This window comes from Penicillium chrysogenum, assembly GCF_028827035.1.
Source record: "Penicillium chrysogenum strain IBT 35668 chromosome Unknown utg000001l_segment0_segment0, whole genome shotgun sequence".
NCBI lineage: Eukaryota > Fungi > Ascomycota > Eurotiomycetes > Eurotiales > Aspergillaceae > Penicillium > Penicillium chrysogenum.
In genome coordinates this window covers 8,786,307-8,808,801 of record NW_026622749.1, presented here as the reverse complement: position 1 = coordinate 8,808,801, position 22,495 = coordinate 8,786,307, and the positions used below count along the sequence as shown (strand labels likewise).

Sequence of the window (22,495 nt, the reverse complement as noted above, 5' to 3'; positions counted from 1 at the left end):
AAGAGGTTTTATTGAATGTGGTTGTCGAAGCCAAAAGAGTGGAAGGGGGGAGTTTTGGTAAGGCAGTGTATATGTGTATAACTATTTAGCCATTAGTGCGCCATATCTTATTATCCAATCTTGACTTACCATACCGCCAATTTACTATTTCCTATAAAACTTCTACATAACTCCCCTACTGTATAATAAGAATAGCCGGGCGCTTACACAGCTGTAGTCTTTTTAGTCTTCTTTTAGTCTTCTGTTTTGGTAGGTTCATTAGGTACCTAGGTAGTCTTCCAAGGTTGTTAGATATTTCTCCCCCTTATAGTCTATTAGTAGGTAGCAGGAAAGGGCTAAAAGAAGGCTTAACTTGTGCAAGGGAACTAACCTTTCTATAGATATCTCAACTCCTACGTTATCAATTCTTACGAGAATGCTAAGATCTACGATGGGTCCGGGGCTACGTGGTGCTTAGTTAGGGACACGGTTCTATGAAATATGCACCCATCGATCCAATTCGGTCTATTCAAAGCACTCGTAATGCTAGAGACAAATCATGTTGTGTACAATAACAGATAGATGTAGATACAAGACATTCCAAGTTGAAGAAAACAAAAGATATATTCATCTATCAGGCGCTGGAGTAAGGAAACAAAAATCCAAAGCACCCAAAACTAACAAAAACCGGGTATATGCAAAACACATCTACAGCTTCGGCTTCTCGGCCTGGGCAACCAGGTCGGGCATGAGGAGATCCCGAAGCTCAGTGGCAGCCTCACTGAGGAAATGGCTCATACGCTCAGCGCCGATACGCTTGCAGACGATGTTGAAGTTGAGGCTGGAAAGGATAAGTTAATGATATGCACAAATAGATTCAAAAAGGGAACGGGATGCTTGCTGCTTACCTGTTCTCGTTGATCATGTAGGCAATTCCGAAACCATCGTCAATAACCTGGCTCCATCCGTATCCGTTGAAGAACTCGGAGCTCAGCTGGGAGGTGGACAGGTACCAAGAGGAAGAGTAGGTGTACGCGGGATCCTGGTAGATCTCGGGCAGCTTCTCGCCGGGCTGGAGAAGCTTCTTCAGACCGAACAGATGACGGTCGACACCGTGGCCGGCACTAGCCTCCTGCGTGTACTTGGTGTGCTGGGCGAGGGCAGCGCGGAAGAGCTTGACGGTCTCCTCGCGGGGGGGTGGTGTGGTCTTCGTGAGCCTTGCAGAAGGCGACGCTCTCGTCGGAGACGGTGCGGGTTGTCTCTGTGCGGCCTTCGGCGAACTTGCGGGTGGAGGCGGACTCATATGTGGGACGGTTCTTGCCGTACATCTTGAAGTAGGCCAGCTGGATGGTCATCTGGACGAAAGCATCGGGGCTGCACTTGAACTTCTTGATGAGACCCTTGCCGTAGCCCTGGTAGGCCTGGACAACCAGCTCGTGAGAGCCGATCTGCTTGCGGTGGTACTGTGTTGCGAAGTCGATGGCCTCATTGGCGGCGTCGTTCAGCTTGAAGTTGATGGGCTTGGGGTCGGCGAGCTGGGAGCGCACGGACTGGGCGGAGAGATCGAGTTTCTTGTTGAAGATGACGTTGTTGACATAATCGTTCAGGCGGTGGGTGGGAGTACCGTCCATCATGCTGTGCTCACCCATGAAACCAGCGGTGCCATTGTCGTTGACAATGAACTGCAGAGGCTTATCGAACCAGCGGTTGGAGCCATCACCGTGCCAGTACTGCGAGCAGCGCTCAGCCAGAGTGATGGGGCGAGCGTCGTCCAAGCAGACCACAAAGCCAGCAGACTCAATCTCCTGCAAGGCCAGCTCATTGGCAGGGTCAAGAGAAACGAGGGTCTTGCGAGCAGCAGTCCAGTGATCACGGTCGGCAACAGTCAGCACACCAACGGGAGGCGCAGGCTGGGCGATCTCGTAGATGCGCTCGAACTGCTTCTCCAACTCAGAGACATTGAGTTGCTGACCGTCCACCACGAGCGGGACCTTGAAGAACTGGTTTTTGCGCACCGCCACGATGTGCTGGTTCTCAGAAGCGGGGTACTTGCGAGGGAAATCCGCACCATCGGCGGGGATACGGCAGCAGTTGAACATGTACTGGTACGAGCTCATGGCCTGAGGCTCCTTGCGGAGGTACTCGGGCTCCAAGGAGCCATCATCGACCTTGGCCTTGAAGTCGAGAGCAGCAGTGGTAATGGCAGCAGCGCGCTTGGCTGGGTTGCGACGCTCGCGGTCGTCCCGGTAGGAGTAGAAGTAGGAGACGTAAGGGATGACGGGGTCGCGGTAAGCGAGGTAGGCGGCCTGGTTCCACCACTCGGCGAGCCAGTTTTTGATCTTAGGGTCGGCGGCGCGAGCCAAGAGACGCTTCTGCAGAGACTCACCCTGACCACCAGGGCGGATGAACTCCTCCACGGCCTTCTTGGTGCGCTCATACTCGGACTCGGAGACGACAGCGTGGACGGACTTGAGGTACCGACGGCTAGTCTCTTCTAGGGAGGGAACGGGGAGTCTGGGAAGAGAGTCTTCGAATCGAAGCATCTTGCCCTTGGAGAGGTCCTCCTTGTATCCTGTTGTTCTGTCAGCATGTCTGCTTCTCCGGTGTGGATGGACTAGGGATAGCCCGCAGTTGCGCCGGACGTATGTCACTAACCCTCAGGGACCGAAGATGCCGTTCGTCGGGGGGCCATTGCGAGTGTCTGCAGGCGAGTCAATGGCTGGATCCCACAAGAATTCATATCATTTCGCAGCAATGGCGTTTGTAACCAGAGGACTTACCGAGCGGGCGAGCAGAGTATTCGGAAGGCGTTGCCTTGGCAGGGTAGAAAGACGGCTTCGAGCAGAAGCAGTTAACATCCCTCTGGTTATGTGAAAAAGATGTTTTGGGTATAAGGAGAAGTGAAGGAGGTGAAGCTTAAAGGGAGAATAAGAAGTGGCCTAATGACGAAGAGACAGGAAAGCCTCGGCTGGCGGGGAAGCCGGTAAAACGCGGTACCGGGGGGACTGGCTTTGTATCTCAGTCGGTCCCGACCGAGTTGGTCTTTTTCCCACGGGAAACAGTGAGAAGATGAGGAGAATGGGCTGTAGTTTGAAGATCTACGTTGTAGCTGGCTCTTATATGTCTTGTCGTTTTGTTCATCGTTTTTAATGTGCGTTGACTTCTTATATATGTCTACATCTGTAACTCGACTCGGCATAGAAGCACAAGTATATAATACGGAAATACCAATACCAGATCCACCAACGAGCCTCGGTCCATTTTCAGCTGATCTTCGCAGTCACAAGGGAGTGGAAGTGGATTATCACAGGAGAATGTGAATGTCATCGTTTCTGTTTCAGAAGGGATTTGAATTCAATGTCTATAATAAAGCATACCTATGTAGAAAATATACAAAATATACAAAAGAAATCCAAACTACAATACATGTACTCCGGTTCTCCGGGCGATCACTCGCAATGCGGGGAGAGCTTCTAGCGTAAATGTACTTCGGAAGGCGATATATGGAGTACATAGATATGTGATCTCAATCCATTGCAGAGTAATAAGGGGATAAATAGAAAATAGCGCTAGATTATGTATAGATGAGGAAAAAAACACTAAACCAAGGAAAACCACCCTTTCATCCGATCCCGTTCATCCGGCCAACAAAACATGAACAAATTCAAATAAGAAAATAACAAGAAAAAACCAGCCAACACCTTGGCAATAAGAGAGTACACCGAACATGGCCCGCGGGAAAAAGGATAGAAAACAAGAAGAATAAGAAAAAGTCAGCGTTACAGGCATCTGGAGCCAGTACTTGGTACAACGTAGATCAAGCGCAGATAGGCCATTAGGAGACTGGCTGCACAGCTGCCGGTTGATCCTGGCCATCGATGACTCGAGGTACCTGCACCCCGTCGCGACGTAGCTCATCCATTTTGGCCATAGCAGGCCCAGTGCAGATGCGACCGGTCTGCATAAGGGTGCGGAGACGTTTACGACGGGCCTCTCCGCTGCGCTCCTCCCCGCGAGCAACGCCCTCGTCCACCCAGTCCACGGCGTGGATCTTGAAGCTCATGCCGTCGTGGCGACCATCCCATTTGCGGGACTTCAGCCCGAACATGAGAGTGCTGTCATACTGGGCCACGCGGGGAAGAACGAGCAGGGTGATGTGCAAGTCCTTATCTGTTGGGGGTATGGGTGGTAGGCGTGGACCCTTGGCCGGGGACTTGCCGTCGGTAGTGGCTTCGGGCGGCGGTGCGTGCTGGTAGGTATCTTTAATCTCCAGATCGAGCATTGACTCGTCCACGTCGTCACCCCACGCACCGCGAATGAAGCCGGAATGGATAGCAGCGGCAACAGGATCTGAGTCGTCTGTATAAACACCAGTGCCCCAGAGGGCGCGCCGGGCGCAGATTTCCTCTCTGTGAGTGTCATTGATTCGGAAACGGGGGACCCGGACGGTGAATGTGCAATTCTCTCGCTGTTCGAATCGTGGGAGAGGCTGTGGGGTTGTTGTATAACCAAACTTGGAGCTATCCAAAGAGGACTTGGCAGTGGGGGTCCTGATACGAGGCGTGTAAAGCGTTGAGCCAAGGTGATGCCGAGGAAGATGGGCCACACTCGAAAGCAACGGCTCCAGGTTCACCGTAGTACGAGGCTCACGGATAGGAGATGCTGCGGGAATGGTGGCTGGTCGAGGAGCATGGTGATGATGGTGATGGTGATGTTGGTGGTGATGGTGTGCACCAGGAAGCTCCGCCGGGGATGTTCGATGGAAGAAGCTAGGACGTTGAAGGGAGCTCAGGGTAGCCGCCTCTTCGTCTACCTTGTGGCGATGGTGGTGGTGGCTAGAGGAATATTAGCATGCGGATTGACACGAGCTGTATCTGATTGGGTATAACATACTGATGGTGATGGTGGTGGGAATGCCGAGCGCGACGGGCGTTACGTGCTGATAGTATGCCGCGGGCGTCATTGGCCTCAATTTCCATCTGCTCCTCCTCACGCGACTTTCTTGACCGTCTACCGGCTGCAGAGGATGGTCGAGCAAGCTTAGACGCGTCATCCATCCCTTCATTCATCGAGCGACCTGTGAGGCTATCGCGCTTAAAAGGACTAGTGCCCAATGGTGTCGAAGGTCCACTGCCACCAGTAGCCGTGACACCGCCAACACCACTACCAATACCGGAGAACACTCGCCCCAGTTCATTCTTGATAGCTGGCTCACCAGTGGGACCAATGTATGGAGCTTGAGCGCCTTGTACGGCTTGGGGAAGCGGCGATGCACGGCCACCGCGTTTCCCATCAACTCCAACAGCCAGTAGGCTGCGATGATGGAGCAGCTCATCGTTTCCCTTGCGCCGTCCCTCATCAGCCAGGGCTGCTAGACCCGATGATGCAGCAGCTGTGGATGCGGTGATAGCAGGGGTTGATCCTATCCGTGGAGGCTGCCCTTGGTGCCTGAGATATGGATCATGAGGCGGCGGAGTTGGTTGGCTGCTTCGAGACTGAAGAGAGATCTGAGGTTGTCTATTCCCGCCCGGTTGCGACCCTAGTGATTTAGTGTAGCTTTGAATGGCCCCAAACCCGAAACCGTGCTCGGGCGCAGGGAAGCGCTTGCTCTCCGGCGAAGGAGGGTGAGGGCGACCGTGGTCCCACGTAGAGCCGCTCTTGTGACGATCAAGCGGGTCGCGTTCACCGTAGTGGGAGCCATACCGATATGATTCAGGCTGGGTCAACTTGGCATCTGATCCATGCGTCGGAGCCCGTTCTCGCTCCCGCTGCGTAGTATCCTCCGAGCGCCGCTCGCCAAATATGTTTGCAATCCGACCATGCTGTGGATCATGAATTCCGTACGACCCAGATGCAGCCCGAGGCCCGGACTCGAAGGGGCGATCCGTGACCCCTCCGGGCTGGGAGATCGGACTGTAACCAGGAGGTCGTGTGGGTGCGTCTGCGTGGGGTGGCTGACTACTGGGCCGGGTGATCGGACCGTTGAGACTCATCCGACGCGGTTCACTGTACGGTGGCTCTGCCGTGGAGATTCGGGGCGAAGGGTGCGTTGAGTGTGGCTTCTCGGGATACTGTGAGAGCGACGAACGCGTCAATCCCCCGAATACCGACTGCTCTCCACCTACACTCGAACCTCCACCGGACCCAGACCGGTATGTACGGGCACCTTGAGGCTTCGAGAATGGTTTCTCTGGTGTATGCGAACGACGAAAGAAAGAGTTATCGAGCGGTGAGGGTCTTGCCGGGGCAGTGGGTGGGGACATGGCGGCGGAAGATGACGACGGGGGTGCATTGCCGAATGTCGATGATGCAGGTGCTCGCGAAAAGAACGGCGCTGATTCCCGCGCAGGTTCTCGCGCAGACCGATCTGGGTCCGAGCCTAACATAGCGGATATCGACATGCTGCTGCCCGGTCGGAGTGCCTGACCACTAGGTACATCGCGCGACGCCAACGAGGCCCCAGGCGCGTGGGTTGATTGGGCTCGCGAGGAATATGAATGTGGAGGAGATGGGGGGTGGCATTTGGCGATTCCCAAGCGCGGGTGGTGCGGTCCGCTCGTTCGGACCTATTAGGTCGGTTTAAGTCAGTAAATTTTTTGTTGATGCAGCGAGAGAAACCCAAGGATGACCGCGCATGTCCCGATCGGACGAGTGACGAAATCCATGTGTCGCGACAAGGACGGTTGCACGGGGCTCTCGGGCCCAAGTCGGGTACTCACCAGAAAATCCGGGACTCCCACTGCTACCCTGGGAAGTACGACGCGCTGTTTCGTGTTGTGATGGCGTATTATTCATAACGGAAGCACCTAATAGCCCTGTGAACGAGTGAGCAACAATTCAAAAGGGAAAGCAAGGGCCAGATCGAGGAGAACCCGTGACTCCGGAAGCTCACACGCTAGTCCGAAAATGGCAGGGGCTCCTCTGGACACGCTAGACCCAACCTGGACTAGCGCTCCCGAGCTGTCGTCCAGTCGATCTGCGCCACCGGGGAAAATCCATCAGGGGCACGCGTGTGTTTGGGCAAGGGAAGAGGAAGTATTGGATGGGATTTGAGGTGTCGAGGAAATTTAACCATCCAAATCCGATGGCTACAAGGGATGCATTCCTCCGGTCGCGCATACTCAAAAGGGGGTCTGCAACAAAGTGACAAAGTGGAGGCCAACCACGGCACAAGTCCGATCCTTGGAATCTTGAATCTGGGGCCATCGGAACCGGGTAGAGGGAAAGTAAACACAAACATTGAAGAGATATTGCCTACCTTCACGATATCGAACAGTATGAGGCTGCGAATTATTTCTGCGATGCGCTTGTTCAGGATTCCTCGCCTCGAGACTCCCATGCCGACGGTGTACTTGTGTTGGGCCATTCCTCGGAAAGTATGCGCTGGAAGTATCTCGAGAAGTATTCGATGTTCGTAGAGCGCTTGGCTGGTAGAGTTGTGATGGAGAGGGCGTAGTATTTGAAGAGGGAGAAGGGTATGGGCGAGGCTTGTCTGTCTCTTGACGAGACTCGATAAAAGACGTAGGGAACTGTTGTGGATCGCGAGGTTCTTGCGAGGCCCCCAAAGGTGAAGGCCGTGGCGGGTATGAGTGTTGTAGTCGCCGGTAGTCCATGTCCAAAGCGTGTTGGGCAGCAAGAGGAATATAGAGATAGGAAGAAAAATTGTAAGAGAATAGAATGGCGGTGGAAAGGTGAAATGTGAAATGCAAAAGAAAAGAGGAAAAAGGAAATGGGCCAGAGCTGCAGGATCAGCGGTTGATCGCGCGACCCCGGGAGATAGCACGAGACGATGGGAACGTGCAGAAATAGGGCGTTTTAGGTGGAAATGCGTCAACAATCAATTAAATACAATCAAATGGAAGACTTCGCTTTTGGAGAAATTTCTTCCAAAGTTGACAGGGGGAGAAACGGAGAAAAAACGGTGAGCGATGACGGTGTCTTTTTAGCGTGGGCCTCGGAGCCAAGACTCTCCAATCTTGCATGCGGGGATTGTGTACATCAGACATATATAGATGTGTGGGCGAGGTACATGATGCACCTATAATAATAATAACATTTTTAAAGAAAAAGAACCAAAATATAATAAATAATATTGGCGTTTCAAACATATATAAACAAACGTTTGTCTTGGACCTGGTTACATGCCTAGTATCTCGAATAATATAGCGTAGTCTCTTACATGTTAGCTGTTGGTCCATTACACTGCCCAGAACACCAACACGATACTAGTGTACATAGCCCTATAATACCCGTGTAATACCCTTTAATAAGGACTTGGAGAGGTGCACTACAAAGGATGAAACTTGAAACTTTCCATTTCAGTCTGGTATGGTGTAGGTAAATCGATTTGCGGTAACCTTGCAAGTTTCAATATATAGATTTTTCCATTCAGGGTTCATGCCCAAGCCGAGCTGCGTACGCCTGTTCAGTGAATTTTGGACTTTTTTTTCGTCTTGTATTACCTGTTCCTTGTGTACCAGGATGTATGTGCTAGCCCTATTTGGAACTTGCATATGCAGGAAACGAGCCAGGATGACGTTGTTTGGGCATGTGGAAAAATACCCTATTATATTATGTAGGCTTTGGGTATACTTCATATATGATTAATCTCTGACGTCCTCACCGACATGTCCTTGTATATAACATATCGAGGTAGCAAATGCAAAAAAAATAAATGTATAAAATGAACCAATCAGAGACCCTCAACTCCATAGGAGACATAATGTTCGACATTTGACCATGGAGCCTCACTCTTACTTCAATTGCAGTCGGCGCCTCCACTTCATCCCACTCTTGGTCAGGACACGCTGGGTGCGTTCAAGTGGGTAGTTGACGGGGGATCCACCACTGGTGAAGATGAAGAAGTCATACTGGAAAGCGCCCACAAACCCACACTCAGGGCCCCAACCCAAGGCCCATACAGCCAGTAAGGGTCAGTGAAAAGTGTTTTTGGGGTAACCGACGGCGAGAAGCGCAAGCCGCGGACCAAAGTCCCGACTCGGGTTGAATGCCGCTCCGGTCTGGTGGCCAAAGCACATGCTCAGACAAGTAATAGACCAAGCCAATAATCAGTGAATTCACACCAGCACCAGGTGGAGCATTCTGGTAATCACCAAGGGCCAGAATGGTGACGATCAAAAGGGTCGTACCGATAAACTCATTGAAAAACGCTGTGGTAGAGCCAGCCCAAACCTCACGCGAATTCGTCACAAAACCGTTGATACCGGTGTCCGGATTGTGGTAGAGGTAGTTTTGAATGGTTTCTTATTAGATTCCATACGCCACAAGAGCAGCGCAAATGGCAGCAATGAACCGAGCAGCAAAATACTCGGGCGTCTTGCGTTTGAGAAAGCCACGGAAGAACCACAGCACCATGGTCACGACGGGGTTGAGGTGGGCACCGGAAACACCACCACAGATGTAGATGGCCATCATAGTCGCTAAGCCCCAGGCCCAGGCAGTTGTGTTGGGATTACCCTGGTCAGCGACGGTGACAGCCAAGTCGACACAGAAACCCATAGTGAGCTGGACAAACACACCCAGGCCCTCGGCGAGAGCCTCACGGTGGTGCGTACGAATGACGGACCAGGTGGTGTGGTTGTTGTGCACTTAATCTTCGACGAGTTCCTGGACAAGGGCGTGCAGGTCTTCGGGAAAACCTGCCTTCTCCAGTTCAGGAATATCCAAGAGTGCGTCCAGTGTTGCACCCAGGTCTCGATTCTCCAACTGACCAGCACCGAGCTCCGGCCGCTCTGATGCATCGTTGTCTGGAGTATCCTTCCTGCACAGTCGATACTTGATCTGGGGGGGCAGATCTCAGGCCAAAGGGCGTCTTGCCCTGGCCGAGAAGGTACGCGACATGCACGAAGTCTGTCTCGCGGCTATTAAAAACGTGGTGAGGCATTCACGATCCTCTATATCCATGTGTTGTAAGAAGGTCACACTACCTAGGTGGTGCATATATTACAGCGCGTGTATGTGTGTACCTAGGTATGTACATACTTAGGAAGGCATCTTGAGGTGGGGAGGGGCGTGGACGTGGGCAGATGATTCTTCAGCACGACATTCTGTTGACATACATGCATACATGCAATGCATACAGGGTATGCATTGGTCTCTCTGTGCGCGGACTGAGCTCTTTGAGCATTTGTCTAGCTCGGTCTGTCTGTCATATATCGCTGGCTTATATACCAGCTTCTTTCCATAGTTTCATCAGCACCTCACTTCTTCTTCATCATCTATCTCTGTCTCTTCGTAGCCTCAACAGGTTATGAGGCCCTCTTTCTTTTTCCCCTTTGCTAGATTTATCAAGATCTGGGCTTTCATTGGAGAATAGCAGAAGCTATATCTCTCACTTCTTAGAGAATAGCAGAAGCTACATCTCTCACTTGCAGAAGCTACATCTCTCACTTCTTAGAGAATAGCAGAAGCTACATCTCTCACTTCCTGAAGAATAGCAGAAGCTACATCTCTCACTTCTTGGAGAATAGCAGAAGCTAGATCTCGGGGAAAAAGTGAGAGACACCCCCAACGCTACAACAACAGTCCCAAACGGCGCACCAACGAGCCGCCGAAGGGTGTATCTGCCGAAAACCATGTCAAGAAGTGGTTATCTCACAAACCCGAGAGAAGTGGCAACGTTTCTACTCATGTCCGGAGAAAAGAAGCGACAATTGGAATCCTTCTCCAAACATATGGGTCTTCAAGGAATCCAGATGCATACCCTGGTCTTCCAGCATGTTGATACGCATCAAAACGATCCCGAGTGCCATGAGCTCCGCGTACTGTCTGAGAGAGACAGCTCTTATGACTCCCCACTCAACGGCCAGGAAATCATCCGTATGAAGGATCTACACGGCAAGATTTTGGGGGAGATCCTGTCTCGAAGCAAGGTGGTGGCAACCACTCTCTCGAACGCCTCTCAGGAATGTTTAAAGTCCCCAGACTTCAAACCGTCAGTTAATGTTTCTGATGACGCCGGTCAAAGTATGGAAGGGGGAGAACATGATTCCAATGACCATGGAATCAATGCGAGTCGTGGTTCTTATCGGAGACCCCTACCAGTTACCTCCCACCGTCATGTCAGACGGCGCGAATGAAGGCGCAGAGTTCCTTAAGCGGTCTCTCCTCGCTCGTCTCATGGAAGCCGGCTATCCTCAGGTGTCGCTTAATATCGACTACCGGAATCATCCTCAGATTTTGGAGCTGTTTAATAAAGCGATCTACAGCGGTAAGCTCATTTCAGGAAGATGAGCGAGTCGGGAGAACTTGGGAGGTTTGGACCGGGAGGACAATGCCTGAGTTCGCTCCTGGAAGTCGACGCCTGTTCCTCTCTGTCGATACTGTCGCCTATCAACAAGAAAACGACACCATGGTGAAACCTCGGACAAATCCAAGATGTGCAAGGTTTACTACATGATTTGTACCATTTTCCGGACGCCCCAAGGCGAGCAGATTAGTCCATCGGATGTCATGATTATTCTTAAGCCATAACTTACTTCCTCCCTCGCTCGGAGCTAGTCCGTAGTAAGGGTGTCTTAGGGACTTAGGATAGCCGTAGTCCTATTATCCAATCTATGCCACCAGATATCAGCCAATATATATAAAGACACACCAAAAGAGCCCCTAAAAAAGCTCCCAAAAGACCTTCCAAAAGACCTTTAAGAGCTTCCAAAAGGGCTTCTACGGGGATCATAGTCTTTAATTTACGGGATCTCTTCGGTCTTTGCGGGAGCCTCGGCCCCCTCCTCGGGCTTTTCACCCTTCTTCTTCTTCTTCTCAGCACTCGATATCATTTGACGGTTCCTGCCCTGGCCTACGTGAACTCCGCAAAAGCTTGCCACATTGAATTTGAGTATTTTGACGCTATCAAGTATATCTGTCGCGACAACCGCGATACTTGCCTGCGTTAAGGCCCGCTAGTATTGTTTGTATTCTATGAGGGGAAGACAGGTCTGCATGTCATCGTCTCTTTTTTTTTCCCTTTATCTTCTCGAATTGGGCCAATTGACGATTGATATGCAGCTATGGGCCTTTCTGTGGATCAGGAAATTCCGATCTTGACTGGGAATAGACGTGACATCCGTAAAGGGGAGTTCCGTTGATATTTTACATATTATAATGAATGTATTGCTTCATTTAAAGGTCTATATAGTAATTTCTAAATATTATCATTATCCTAGGTGGGTTAAATCGTGGCCGATATCATATCTATTCAACCTCATGACTACTCGAGGCTGCACACCTTCCACCTTATCAACCCCCTTGCTGTGGATGGGAAGCTGCAGATACATTGCATTAAAGCATGAACAAAGTTGGGAGTCGACGATATCTTTCAAATTATCAAAACAAACTCAAATTGGGTATCACAGAGGTCAACAACACTCATACTACACACACCGGCGACAGATGTCGGAGGCCATCACTTGTGAAGTCACTCGTTATAAACCGCCCTCCCGGTAAACCAGACCAAAAAATGTCAGAATAAGAATGATTGACACAGTCGCTCCCAGGAAATGCCTCCCCAGTAACCATGACGGTTACAGGGCGCTGAACAACATCTTGTCCATCCCAATGAGACAAGTATCCCCTCTGACGGAGAGTATCAAGTTGCTCAACGAGATGCGGGTACAGTTCGTGAAGCGGTGTCTTGGCATCAAGCACTAAAATGAAAGACCGGGACAGGTCAGACTGAAAGCTGCCTGGCATTTCGGGGTTAAGAGATGCCCGGGCGGTAGCATCGTTCTCAGTTTCCAGTCCCGCCAGAAGAGGGTTGAGACCGAGGCGCTGCAGAATGTTCTCGGGCTTGGTCTCCGCAACAGTGTTTCCAATCTGCAGCTCCCCGTTGTGCATCCAGACCGCCGTTCGGAGACCATGGCATCCCTCGTTGAGAAACGACCTGAGGGCATGTGGTCGCGTATCTAGTGTAGAGAACGTACAGGCACCACTCTGCGAATGAATGTGTGCATGAGGCATGGAAGTATGAGGCAAGAGTATCCGTTTGATGTTGGTTGGGAGCAATCGGAGACATTGGAATGCGGCCCTGTGGAAAGAATGGTGTCAGGTTGGCTGTCTGGGAGAAGATGTTACAGCAACACTCACAGGCATCCGAGAATAAGGCACCCGGTGCGGAACAGTGCCGCTCTTCGCTTTCCGATGGATTCGTAGTATTCGTGGAGATAACGTGACAAGCCTGGAATACACTCTGTCGGATATGATCGCAGGGGATGATCATCGAGAAGCCATGGATCGTATTCGAATCGGGTGTCGGACTCAAGGTCTAAAGCTTCCTTGGGGAATTCCATTACAGTCTTCTCGTTAGATGCACTGAGAGCTTGCCTAGCGAGCTTTAATGGTGAAATCTCCCAGGTGCGATCTAGTTGCGGTCTAGTTCGCATAAGGGGTTGAATCAGGCTGCAAAGTGCCAATTGCTGAAAAGTCAAGATTGGGAGATTGATGGTATAAATACTATCATGCTCAAGGTGTCTACAATGAGGGGACATCGCGCAATTGTGCAGGGAATTGCGCGGAGCACGCCATCAGGATTGGCGATTGCATTTGCAGATCGTCGGAAGATGAGGTCTGTTAAACTCGCACGTTCTTCAAACCAAGAGACTGCTGGATATGATTTCATGCAAGATAGTGAGATCACACAGAGTACATGTGCAGTGTGTACATGAGGGTTGAACAAGAGTGACTAGCTACCTAGGTAGGTACATATGTAGCCCACATCTCACGAGTCAACCGCCAAGCGCCAAGACCCCATTTTATTTGGTTGGTCAGTCTTGTAGATGTCGGCATATCACCGTTCTGATTTTCACCCTTTTCTGACTACAAATCCGTATGATGGAAAAGGACACCCAGAAAGACACCCAGAGTATTATCTTATAATCCATGGATAATCCCTCTAACTTTGAGCGAGACGAATCAGGTTATAAAAGCGTTACGTCGTCAAGGAGAGAAGCCGCATATGCGGCTGAGTAGTGTGGTGAAAAAATGTAACTGCATTGATGGCAACAGCTACAACCAACAGAAGAAAAGTGGCACCATCTTGTCCCCAGCATGATAATACCACAGAGAAAACAATTGTTCTGACCGCGAGGGAAACCGCAGTATCCCAACCCTTCATATTCTCGCCCTCATCTCCCAGGCAGGCCATTTCCCCCTAAACCCCACGCTCTGAGGAAATGCCCAAATGGCAGGGCGGGTCACGGCCAACGTTTTCAGAGATGTTATCGGCATCCATCGACCAATCGGGGTGGCATTGCTTTCAAGTCACCAGGGACAACCGGAGATTTTCCAAGTCGTCTAGTAAACTTTGTACCGCTTGTAGTTGCACGAGGTTTGACCACGAAGCTTCGTTGTCTTGGCGAAAGACGAATTATGGACAGAGACCAAGAGGCATCGACTTCCGGGCCGATCGCAGGCATTCTCTGGTACCGACATCCCAGATTCTTCCGACTCGCTCTAGCCAGTCGGGTTGCTGTTTGAAGTGGGCTTACCGTTGTAGATCGCTTGGTTTGATAACTCCGGAATCTGAGGGCCATTCCGGTAATTGATGCAAAGCGTCTGCTGAGGCTAGTCCGCCTGAAAGAGACGAGACAACAGGGATCGCTTAATGAGCCCTGGAACCCCATCTGCGCCGTCCGTCACAATAGTGGGAGGCAACTGTTGAAGGTTATTTCCACCACCTCGACCTCTCGTTGTGATTGGCAAAATAGAACCTTTGTCGCACTTTCGGACAGGACTCTCTTCGAAATCTTGGGCACCGAAGCCCAATGGTATCCTGACTGTTGAATGGGCGGTAACAGGCGCTATCTCGGTCAGACAGTTCACGAAACTCGACTCATTCAGGGCCATTCGGATGCCCATCAATATGTTCAAAGACCGGAAGTTGCATTTGATGAGCTCTAGCTCGAGATGGGACTGGCTTTTGATCGGTCGGCGATGTAGAGTGGGCCGTTCATACTTTCGGGTCGGACCGCCAACAAGTGGTCTGATGGCATGCGAAAACCAACAGCCTGTCGAAACCGAGGTTTGAAAACTGGATGAAAGGGAATTGGAAAACTCCTTTATGAGCTTCTTCATGCTCGACATGCCGCTTGCTGGGGATGGCATCAGTGCGCTTTTGCAAAGTTGTGTCGAGGTTATCACGAGGCACCATCATTCCATCTCTCTCCTTTCTGATGGCTAGTGCCAACAGTGCTTCCCGGTGTGCTCTGCTCCGGTTTCATATACCTCTGGCAGCTCTCAGCAACTTGGTCAAGCCCATTACTCACAAAGTGTTTCTCTATAGCTCTTTTTCTTGTTTTGGTTGGCTTGGTGGTTATCGCTCGGCTGTGGCTATGATATAGCTGCGGATTGCGTTTCTTCTCGTATTGACTTTTTAGGGAATGCTAAGTTGTGACCGGACTATCCTAAGTTAGCTCACTTGACCAACACTAAGGGATTGGGGAGTGGTATTTACCCTTTGGGCTGCGCCAGTGGAGACAGGCCTCGTCAGAGGACCGGTGCGCTGGGTGAAAACATCACCCAGAAGTATGAACACAGACGACCTCGTCAGAGGATCAGTCAGAAGGGTCACTGGGTGAAAAGCACCACCTAGGAGTATGAAAAAGTATGAACACCGACCTCTTCAGAGGATCGGTGGGAACGGTCACTGGGTGAAATTATCACCTAGAAGCATGAACACAGACGACCTCGTCAGAGGATCAGTCAGAAGGGTCACTGGGTGAAAAGCACCACCTAGAAGTATGAAAAAGTATGAACACCGACCTCTTCAGAGGATCGGTGGGAACTGTCACTAGGTGAAAGCATCACCCAGAAGCATGAACACAGACGACCTCATCAGAGGATCAGTCAGAAGGGTCACTAGGTGAAAAGCACCACCCAGGAGTATGAAAAAGTATGAACACCGACCTCTTCAGAGGATCGGTGGGAACGGTCACTGGGTGAAAAGCATCACCCAGAAGCATGAACACAGACATCTTCAGAGGACCGGTTCAAGCCAGATCGTAGCGTCAGAGGAGCGGGAAAGATCGAAGAAGGAGCGAAAGGAAGTTAATTCTGTTAGTATTGCACGGGAGCGAGAGAAAGGCAGAGTGAACTTACACGGACTTCTCATCAGGTGGACCAAGAAGGGCTAAAAAGAAGTACAGCAACAGCCGCATAAGAGTACTAGAGAAGTGAGATAGAAGGCACAGGGCGGGCGAGATGTGAGTGAAGTGGACAAGGGAAGAGGATGAAAGGGAATGAGGAGGGATTTTGAGGGGAAGAAGCTGGGAGGAAAGAAGTCCAAGGAAAGAGCGTTGACGAGGAAGGAGCAGGGGCGCCTTTCATTCTTCTGCCTCAGGCTACAAAGTGTATCTCTGTACCTATAGGCTTGCTCTCTTCGAATTATTAGGTGAAGAAACTCGTGCATGCTCCAACCTTTCCGGCCCTCCTCTGGAAGTCCATTGGTGCTGCTATCCATTTGCTCCACAGAAGCCTTTTGTACGGCCTACACTGCATCGCAAGGATACAAGGTGTTTGGAACTCTTAGCAAAGCGGATTTGTCGTCGACTCGTGGTTCAACATCAATCGAGTGTATATTGCTTTAGTTACCTTGATACTTAGCAAAGCCTCTACTCGAGTCGAGCACCTGCCAATTACCATGATCTAGGCAACTCTCGTCCGTCTAACATTCCAAGGCTTTATCTAGATTCCAGCCGCTTACATCCTTCTGTCGTTAAATAACCAACAAGCATCGATGATCTTCCACAAGTGGCATATAGGGGCCGGCAGAAAACGCACACCATCCATACGGCGCACCTGTTCTATGGCACTCGATCTTCTTCTCACTATACGCCAACACAAATTGACTTAAACTACTAAACGACATCGACAAAAGAAGGGTTTCACGAGGCCCAGGGATCACATAGCCACTGCCTGGCCCCAGCCCCAGACGGTCGACGCTACGCGCAATATGCTCCGCTGATTTGGCAGGCACTCGAACAGAAGAGCATCGGGACCGGAGTACATCCCGCGATTTTATATTCGGCATAGCATCGATTTTCTTCTGCTATAAGGGCGTTGTGTAAGATAACAAACCCACCCCAGAACATGAAGTTTCCAGAGATGCAGAAGATGGGCCTTCGTCATAGTAGCCCGCTGTATGAAGCGAGTATGGTTAAGCAACTTTCCCCCTACGACATCTGAGTCGAGCAATTTCTGTGGATCAATGGATATGTTGTCGAGGGCTGGTCACTGGGAGATTCCACAACTATCTGGGCCGATTGTAATTGCACATTCTGAATGTCGACAATGACGGGAGCTATGCTCTGTGATGGGGCTATCCGGAAGACAATGTACTTTGAGCGTTATGAGTTCCCCATGAATTCGTGAATTCCCTATTCCCCGTTTGAAATGCAGCGGTTGAACAAAATCTGAGGATATTTATACAAGCGTGACATGCATAGGGCATGCTGGTGGAAAATCCGAGCAGCTAAGTGGCCTGGATGACTAGGCTGTGCCTTTGGGAAACAGGCAGTCAGCGCGTTATGCCCAAAAAAGCGTATCACAATTAGAAAAGGGGCCCGTTCGCTGGTAAGAATGGTTGGGAGTATCTATCACATTGGCGCTTTGGCCAAAGTTAAGCTCAAATGGTTGATATTTGTGTTCTTTCAAAATCCTTGGGGCCGATTGAATGAATCAACAGTTCCTGGGCTAAAGATAGTACAGAGGTGGCCAGAGGGGAAAGGGTGACATGCCAGCCAGTCTCTTCCAACCGATAGGAGCTCCTCATGAAACTGGCACTTGGGAGATTCGACGGCTTGGCGGACTAAGAACTAAAAGTACGCAAGCGCCCCCAATTTCGCACCCAATAATCATGTCATGATTTTGGCCCCCCAAGAAACCCACACCTTTGTTGTCCCTCTTCTGGAGCTAATGAAGCTTTCGAATCAACAATCACCCCTTGTTTCACTAGGCTTCTTTCACATCAATCGAAGGTGAACACCAAGAAAAGCAAAGATGCAAACTCGAATGTGCCCAGACGATATGGCCTGGGAGCAAGCCGAGGAGACGGCCGACAGGTGGCTTGTTCAATTTCTTGAAGTCGACATCCTGAGGCCGATTGCAGATTTCATCCTTAATCACAACAGAGGTGTTGCCACTGAGTTTGCTATACTCAGAAAAGGTTCTTACAATATCTCCTTACGGCTGAAGTACCGAAATAGTGCTACCGTGATCCGGTTGTCGCAGCCTGGAGCTGTCCTTTTCCCCGAGGAGAAAGTCATGAATGAGGTTGCTATTATGCGGTTCCTTACGGACCAGACATCAATACTTCTTCCTTTTGTTCTTCACTCAGGCACAAAGGAAGAGAGTCCGCTCGGGCTTAGCCCATTTATCATTATGGATTATATCGACCATGAGACGAAAATGTACGATGCTCTCAACACACCGGGATGTCCGAAGGAGGAATGTGGGATTCTAGACCCGCAAATCGACGAAGACAGGCTTGAAATGCTATATAGCCAGATGGCCGGGATTCTGCTTCAACTCTCCGCGCCCTCTTTACCTCGTATAGGATCCCTCAGCCAGACCGATGATTTTACCTGGGAAGTTACACGCCGGCCTTTGTCGATGAATATGAATGAACTGGTTCGACTTGGAGGACTGCCGCGGTCAAAGCTACCTAACCTATATACCACATTCGACACGTCTTCATCGTATATGGAAGCGCTTGCAGAACTCAATATCAATCATTTAGTCCACCAGAGAAATGACTCTGTGGATTCTACGGACGACTGCCGGCGGAAATTCGTGGCGCGACAGCTTTTTCGTAAGCTCGCTAGGGATAAGAGGCTCACGAACCCATTACTCGACCAAGGACCTTTCAAAATTTGGTGTGATGACCTGAGGCCCGCCAATGTGCTACTTCAGGAGAATATGCATATTGCCGGCGTAGTAGATTGGGAGTTCACGTACGCAGCCCCCACTGAATTCTCTTATGCACCGCCCTGGTGGCTACTCATCGAGAAACCTGAGTTTTGGCCAAAGGGCCTTGAGGACTGGACGATCTCGTTTGATGCCCGCCTAAAGACGTTCATTAGAGCAATGAAGAATCGTGAAGATATAGCAATCCAACAAAACCGATTGCGAGAAGATCAGCGACTCTCCGGCCCGATGAATGAGAGTTGGGAGAGTGGGGACTTTTGGATTGTATATGCAGCCTTGCATAGCTTTGCGTTCGATATGATATATTGGCAGAAAATTGACGCGCGATTTTTCGGACCCACCGAAAACACCGAGGAAGCCTGGAAAGAACGTCTTGTTCTGTTGGATGAGAGCGAAAGAGATGAGATGGAACTACTAGTAGCTCGCAAGCTGGAAGAGATGAACACCAGGATCCTATCGTGGGACCCGGATGAATATACCGTGGCTTTTCGCGAACAATTGAAGAGCCAGAACAGAAAGGCAAATGGAGAAAAGTGAAGGCAGAGGCCCACGCCGGTGGAACTTTGAGCGGTGTTCTCTTTGACTTGCTCAGAGTGCCTGCGCTAGAAATGGCGGAGGAAAGTATGGCGACATCAGAATCTGTGGATATTGCATTTTTGTATCGATAGTATTCTGTGGCAGCGATCGGCGCACCTTTGATTGACTTTATGAATCCAGGAATTTCTCTACGGTAATAGCGCATCCTTTGTTGAATAAATACCCGCCAGGCTCTTCTGGACGAGGGACCAAGTATGAAGATACAGAAATGTGAAAAAAATGTGAAAAGGTTACCGCTAAAAGCACAGATAGCCCAAAGATGGATGTATGGTAGGTTTTCTACTGACTTGTCAAAGGATCGGTTAGAAAGATCACAGGAGTGAAGTAATTCAGTAGATTGGGCAGGGAAGAGGATGTAGTAGCAGGGATCGCTTCGTAATGGTGACGGTGGGAGGTGGAGGGCAGCGAACATGATGCTATAGCAAACAGGTGCGGCCACCGTTGATACGCAATTTCCAAGGTTATTAGGCACCCTTATTGGATGTTTCTAACTAGTAGAAAGAAAAAGAGAATAAAGTCGAATGCAAGAGGTTGGAGGTGGAAGGTGGAAGAGGAAGGGGCCTTGCAGGGCTGCTTCCACCTACATGTGTATATAAGACTGCTCTATTTGGATTATCAGAGGATAGACGTTAACACCTATCATTGTAGCAACGTCAATATCCACTGTATCATGCTCATGGCCTATGACAGCTCATTGCGGTATGTGGAATGTACTTTCTATCCATTGTCGTAGTACACGGATATGTACTCAACATGTAGAATAGCTACATATACCTTGTCAAATAGCTGGTAGTTGAGCACCTAAAATCCGAATCTTGCTCACAATCTTGCTTGTGGTTTCCCAGACCCGGGGATACTAGCAAAAATCTTGTTCTGACGACTGTCAAGTCGGGAATGAGTAGACTCGAACAACCGCGGGAGTCCAGTTTGTGCAAAATCGACATCATCAAGTACCATCTTTGCCAAGCCCTCAGCTGCTAGGAAGATCTGAGGCATTCCATGCCCCGTGAATCCAGCGATGATGTATTGACCCTTTTGTCCGGGGACATGGCCAACATGCGGTAGTCCATCTGACGAATAACCCATAACTATAGAGACATTGAGTCAGTTTTGTGGTCTCTGCAAGGGTCTGATAGATCGGACAACACACTCCCTGTCCAGACTCTGTCTGTGTATGCGTGACTATTTTCCCAACCAACAAAATTCCGCTGCATATAATTATCCCAGTATCGAACAGCAGGCTCGAGTACCAGGCTATCGTCACTGACGTTGTACCAGCTGTCTAGATCGTTGATGAAAGCCGGGCGAGCACCGCCGACGACTATACTCCCGTCGGAGCGTGGGATAAGGTAGTCATAATTCCAATTATTCCAACGCAGGGTGTAAGTATTTGTCAGACGAGGAGTGGTGGAACCTGGAGGAACAATTATTCGACTACATGTTCCTCGGACAGGGATAATCTTCTCCTTATATTGAGGGGCGAGAGACGAAGTATAGGCATTCGTTGCTAAAACGACTGTCTTGGCGGCAACGGAGCCTCGGGCAGTATTCACTGCCCAGATATGACCTGATGTCAGGGCAGTACACTGCGTGACTCCAGATACCGGCGTATGTGTCTGTAAATTTACACCTTTCGCAATTGCGTTTTGCAAAAGGTGCAGGACGAATTTGTATGGCCAAATGTGACCAGCCTCGTATGTGAAGCATCCCTGTGCACCTCTGACTCCAGAGAACTGACACATTTTTGGTCAGTATATTCGCATCCAATGTCCCAAATGTATTCTAACCTGCTCTGCCTCATTTTGGGGGATATATTTTGCCTTCTTTGTTGCTTCACACCCCTTCTCGATCAGTCCTTCGTATGCCTCCTTGAGTGTGGCACTATGATCCCGACATAGTTGAACATCGATAGCCTTTGTAACCGAGTAGTCACAGTCTATACTTTCTCTTTCGATGAACTCCTTGAGAAACGTAACATGCTTAGCCTCGAAAGCGGCAACCTCAGCAGCAGCCTCAACGCTGTGATCAGCGGCCAAGCCAGCGATACCATTATAAACATCAGGTTTCATGTGTCCTCCTATATAAGCCAGGAAAAAGAGAATTTAGCGAGTCTCTCATTTGTGACTATCCCGATCTTACCATTTCGACCAGTGGCACCAGAACAAGCCTGTCGAGCCTCTAAAATCACAATCGAAGGTGGCTTCAACCCGGGGTTAATTTGGTCGAGTATATGGTGCACCACAGAGGCTCCTGCATATCCGGCCCCTACAACGACGATATCACACTCCGGAGGGAGAGATTCGGTAGATCGATGGCTGTCTAGAAAGTGAGGCTCTGTCCGCCAGAATGACGTCGTCCCATTTGGGACGGGGATATGCTTTTCCATTTTGGAGATTCCAAGATAGCGGGCTTGCCGTTAGCGGTATTGGAATGATAAATGAATGAGAACTATTTATTGGAATTGGAGATTAGCGCGGTGTTTCCTCTCCCGGTGGCTTCTCCACCGGGTAACTTGCCGGTCCAGCCCCGCTAAGTGACAACGGTAAGGCGCACAGAGATACAACATGCAATGATAACACTTCCATGATGTGCGGGTGAGGTGACTTGAGTGATGCGAAGCTAGAGTGGTGAAGAATAGAAGGAGTATGAACTTAAACCAACATCATCAATAGAAGAATCCATCGTAGAAAATGTTTACTGTCAGAACAAGAATATAGTCTTCCTAGGCCGTAAACAGATACCTTGCCTTTTGCAATGGCTTCGTGGTAGGATGCTGTACTACGAACTTTGAATATTTATGTGCGCACGACTTGAAATGTTGTAATAAAACTGGCATGATATTCATTTCGTCCCTCAGTTATTTCTTCCATGATCCCGAGCTGGACATTGCCGCTTTGAGGTTTTACCCATTACTGCACTATTTGTCACATTTCCCAAGCTCGACTTCGCATAACACGTGAAACTCCTCGGAAAGTTCGTGGTC

General features: G+C 50.0%; 8 protein-coding genes across 8 annotated transcripts; 2 read left to right on the top strand and 6 right to left on the bottom strand.

Moving 5' to 3' along the window:
• Positions 1–687: 687 nt before the first annotated feature.
• On the bottom strand, positions 688–2,837 carry N7489_003467 (carnitine O-acetyltransferase CAT2; the record flags this gene model as incomplete). The annotated part of the gene is given in 5 exon segments (XM_056709222.1): positions 688–820; positions 888–1,259; positions 1,279–2,551; positions 2,635–2,680; positions 2,760–2,837. 5 exon segments carry the CDS (start codon positions 2,835–2,837, stop codon positions 688–690), a joined length of 1,902 nt encoding a protein of 633 aa, XP_056573524.1.
• Positions 2,838–3,814: 977 nt separating this feature from the next.
• On the bottom strand, positions 3,815–6,774 carry N7489_003466 (uncharacterized protein; the record flags this gene model as incomplete). The annotated part of the gene is made up of 3 exons (XM_056709221.1): positions 3,815–4,814; positions 4,873–6,545; positions 6,598–6,774. The coding sequence occupies 3 exons, from the start codon at positions 6,772–6,774 to the stop codon at positions 3,815–3,817; spliced, it is 2,850 nt and encodes a 949-aa protein (XP_056573523.1).
• Positions 6,775–9,246: 2,472 nt separating this feature from the next.
• Positions 9,247–10,090, bottom strand: N7489_003465 (Major intrinsic protein; the record flags this gene model as incomplete). The annotated part of the gene is made up of 3 exons (XM_056709220.1): positions 9,247–9,587; positions 9,639–9,760; positions 10,080–10,090. The coding sequence occupies 3 exons, from the start codon at positions 10,088–10,090 to the stop codon at positions 9,247–9,249; spliced, it is 474 nt and encodes a 157-aa protein (XP_056573522.1).
• An 851-nt stretch (positions 10,091–10,941) lies between these two features.
• Positions 10,942–11,232, top strand: N7489_003464 (uncharacterized protein; the record flags this gene model as incomplete). Its single annotated transcript, XM_056709219.1, has 1 exon — positions 10,942–11,232. The coding sequence occupies one exon, from the start codon at positions 10,942–10,944 to the stop codon at positions 11,230–11,232; it is 291 nt and encodes a 96-aa protein (XP_056573521.1).
• A 1,131-nt stretch (positions 11,233–12,363) lies between these two features.
• N7489_003463 (uncharacterized protein) lies at positions 12,364–13,481 on the bottom strand (the record flags this gene model as incomplete). Its single annotated transcript, XM_056709218.1, has 2 exons — positions 12,364–13,021; positions 13,081–13,481. The coding sequence occupies 2 exons, from the start codon at positions 13,479–13,481 to the stop codon at positions 12,364–12,366; spliced, it is 1,059 nt and encodes a 352-aa protein (XP_056573520.1).
• Positions 13,482–14,556: 1,075 nt separating this feature from the next.
• On the bottom strand, positions 14,557–15,142 carry N7489_003462 (uncharacterized protein; the record flags this gene model as incomplete). The annotated part of the gene is made up of 2 exons (XM_056709217.1): positions 14,557–14,974; positions 14,997–15,142. 2 exons carry the CDS (start codon positions 15,140–15,142, stop codon positions 14,557–14,559), a joined length of 564 nt encoding a protein of 187 aa, XP_056573519.1.
• Positions 15,143–17,988: 2,846 nt separating this feature from the next.
• On the top strand, positions 17,989–19,452 carry N7489_003461 (uncharacterized protein; the record flags this gene model as incomplete). The annotated part of the gene is made up of 1 exon (XM_056709216.1): positions 17,989–19,452. One exon carries the CDS (start codon positions 17,989–17,991, stop codon positions 19,450–19,452), a length of 1,464 nt encoding a protein of 487 aa, XP_056573518.1.
• Positions 19,453–20,331: 879 nt separating this feature from the next.
• On the bottom strand, positions 20,332–21,898 carry N7489_003460 (NAD(P)/FAD-dependent oxidoreductase; the record flags this gene model as incomplete). Its single annotated transcript, XM_056709215.1, has 4 exons — positions 20,332–20,600; positions 20,663–21,245; positions 21,300–21,589; positions 21,652–21,898. 4 exons carry the CDS (start codon positions 21,896–21,898, stop codon positions 20,332–20,334), a joined length of 1,389 nt encoding a protein of 462 aa, XP_056573517.1.
• Positions 21,899–22,495: the final 597 nt, after the last annotated feature.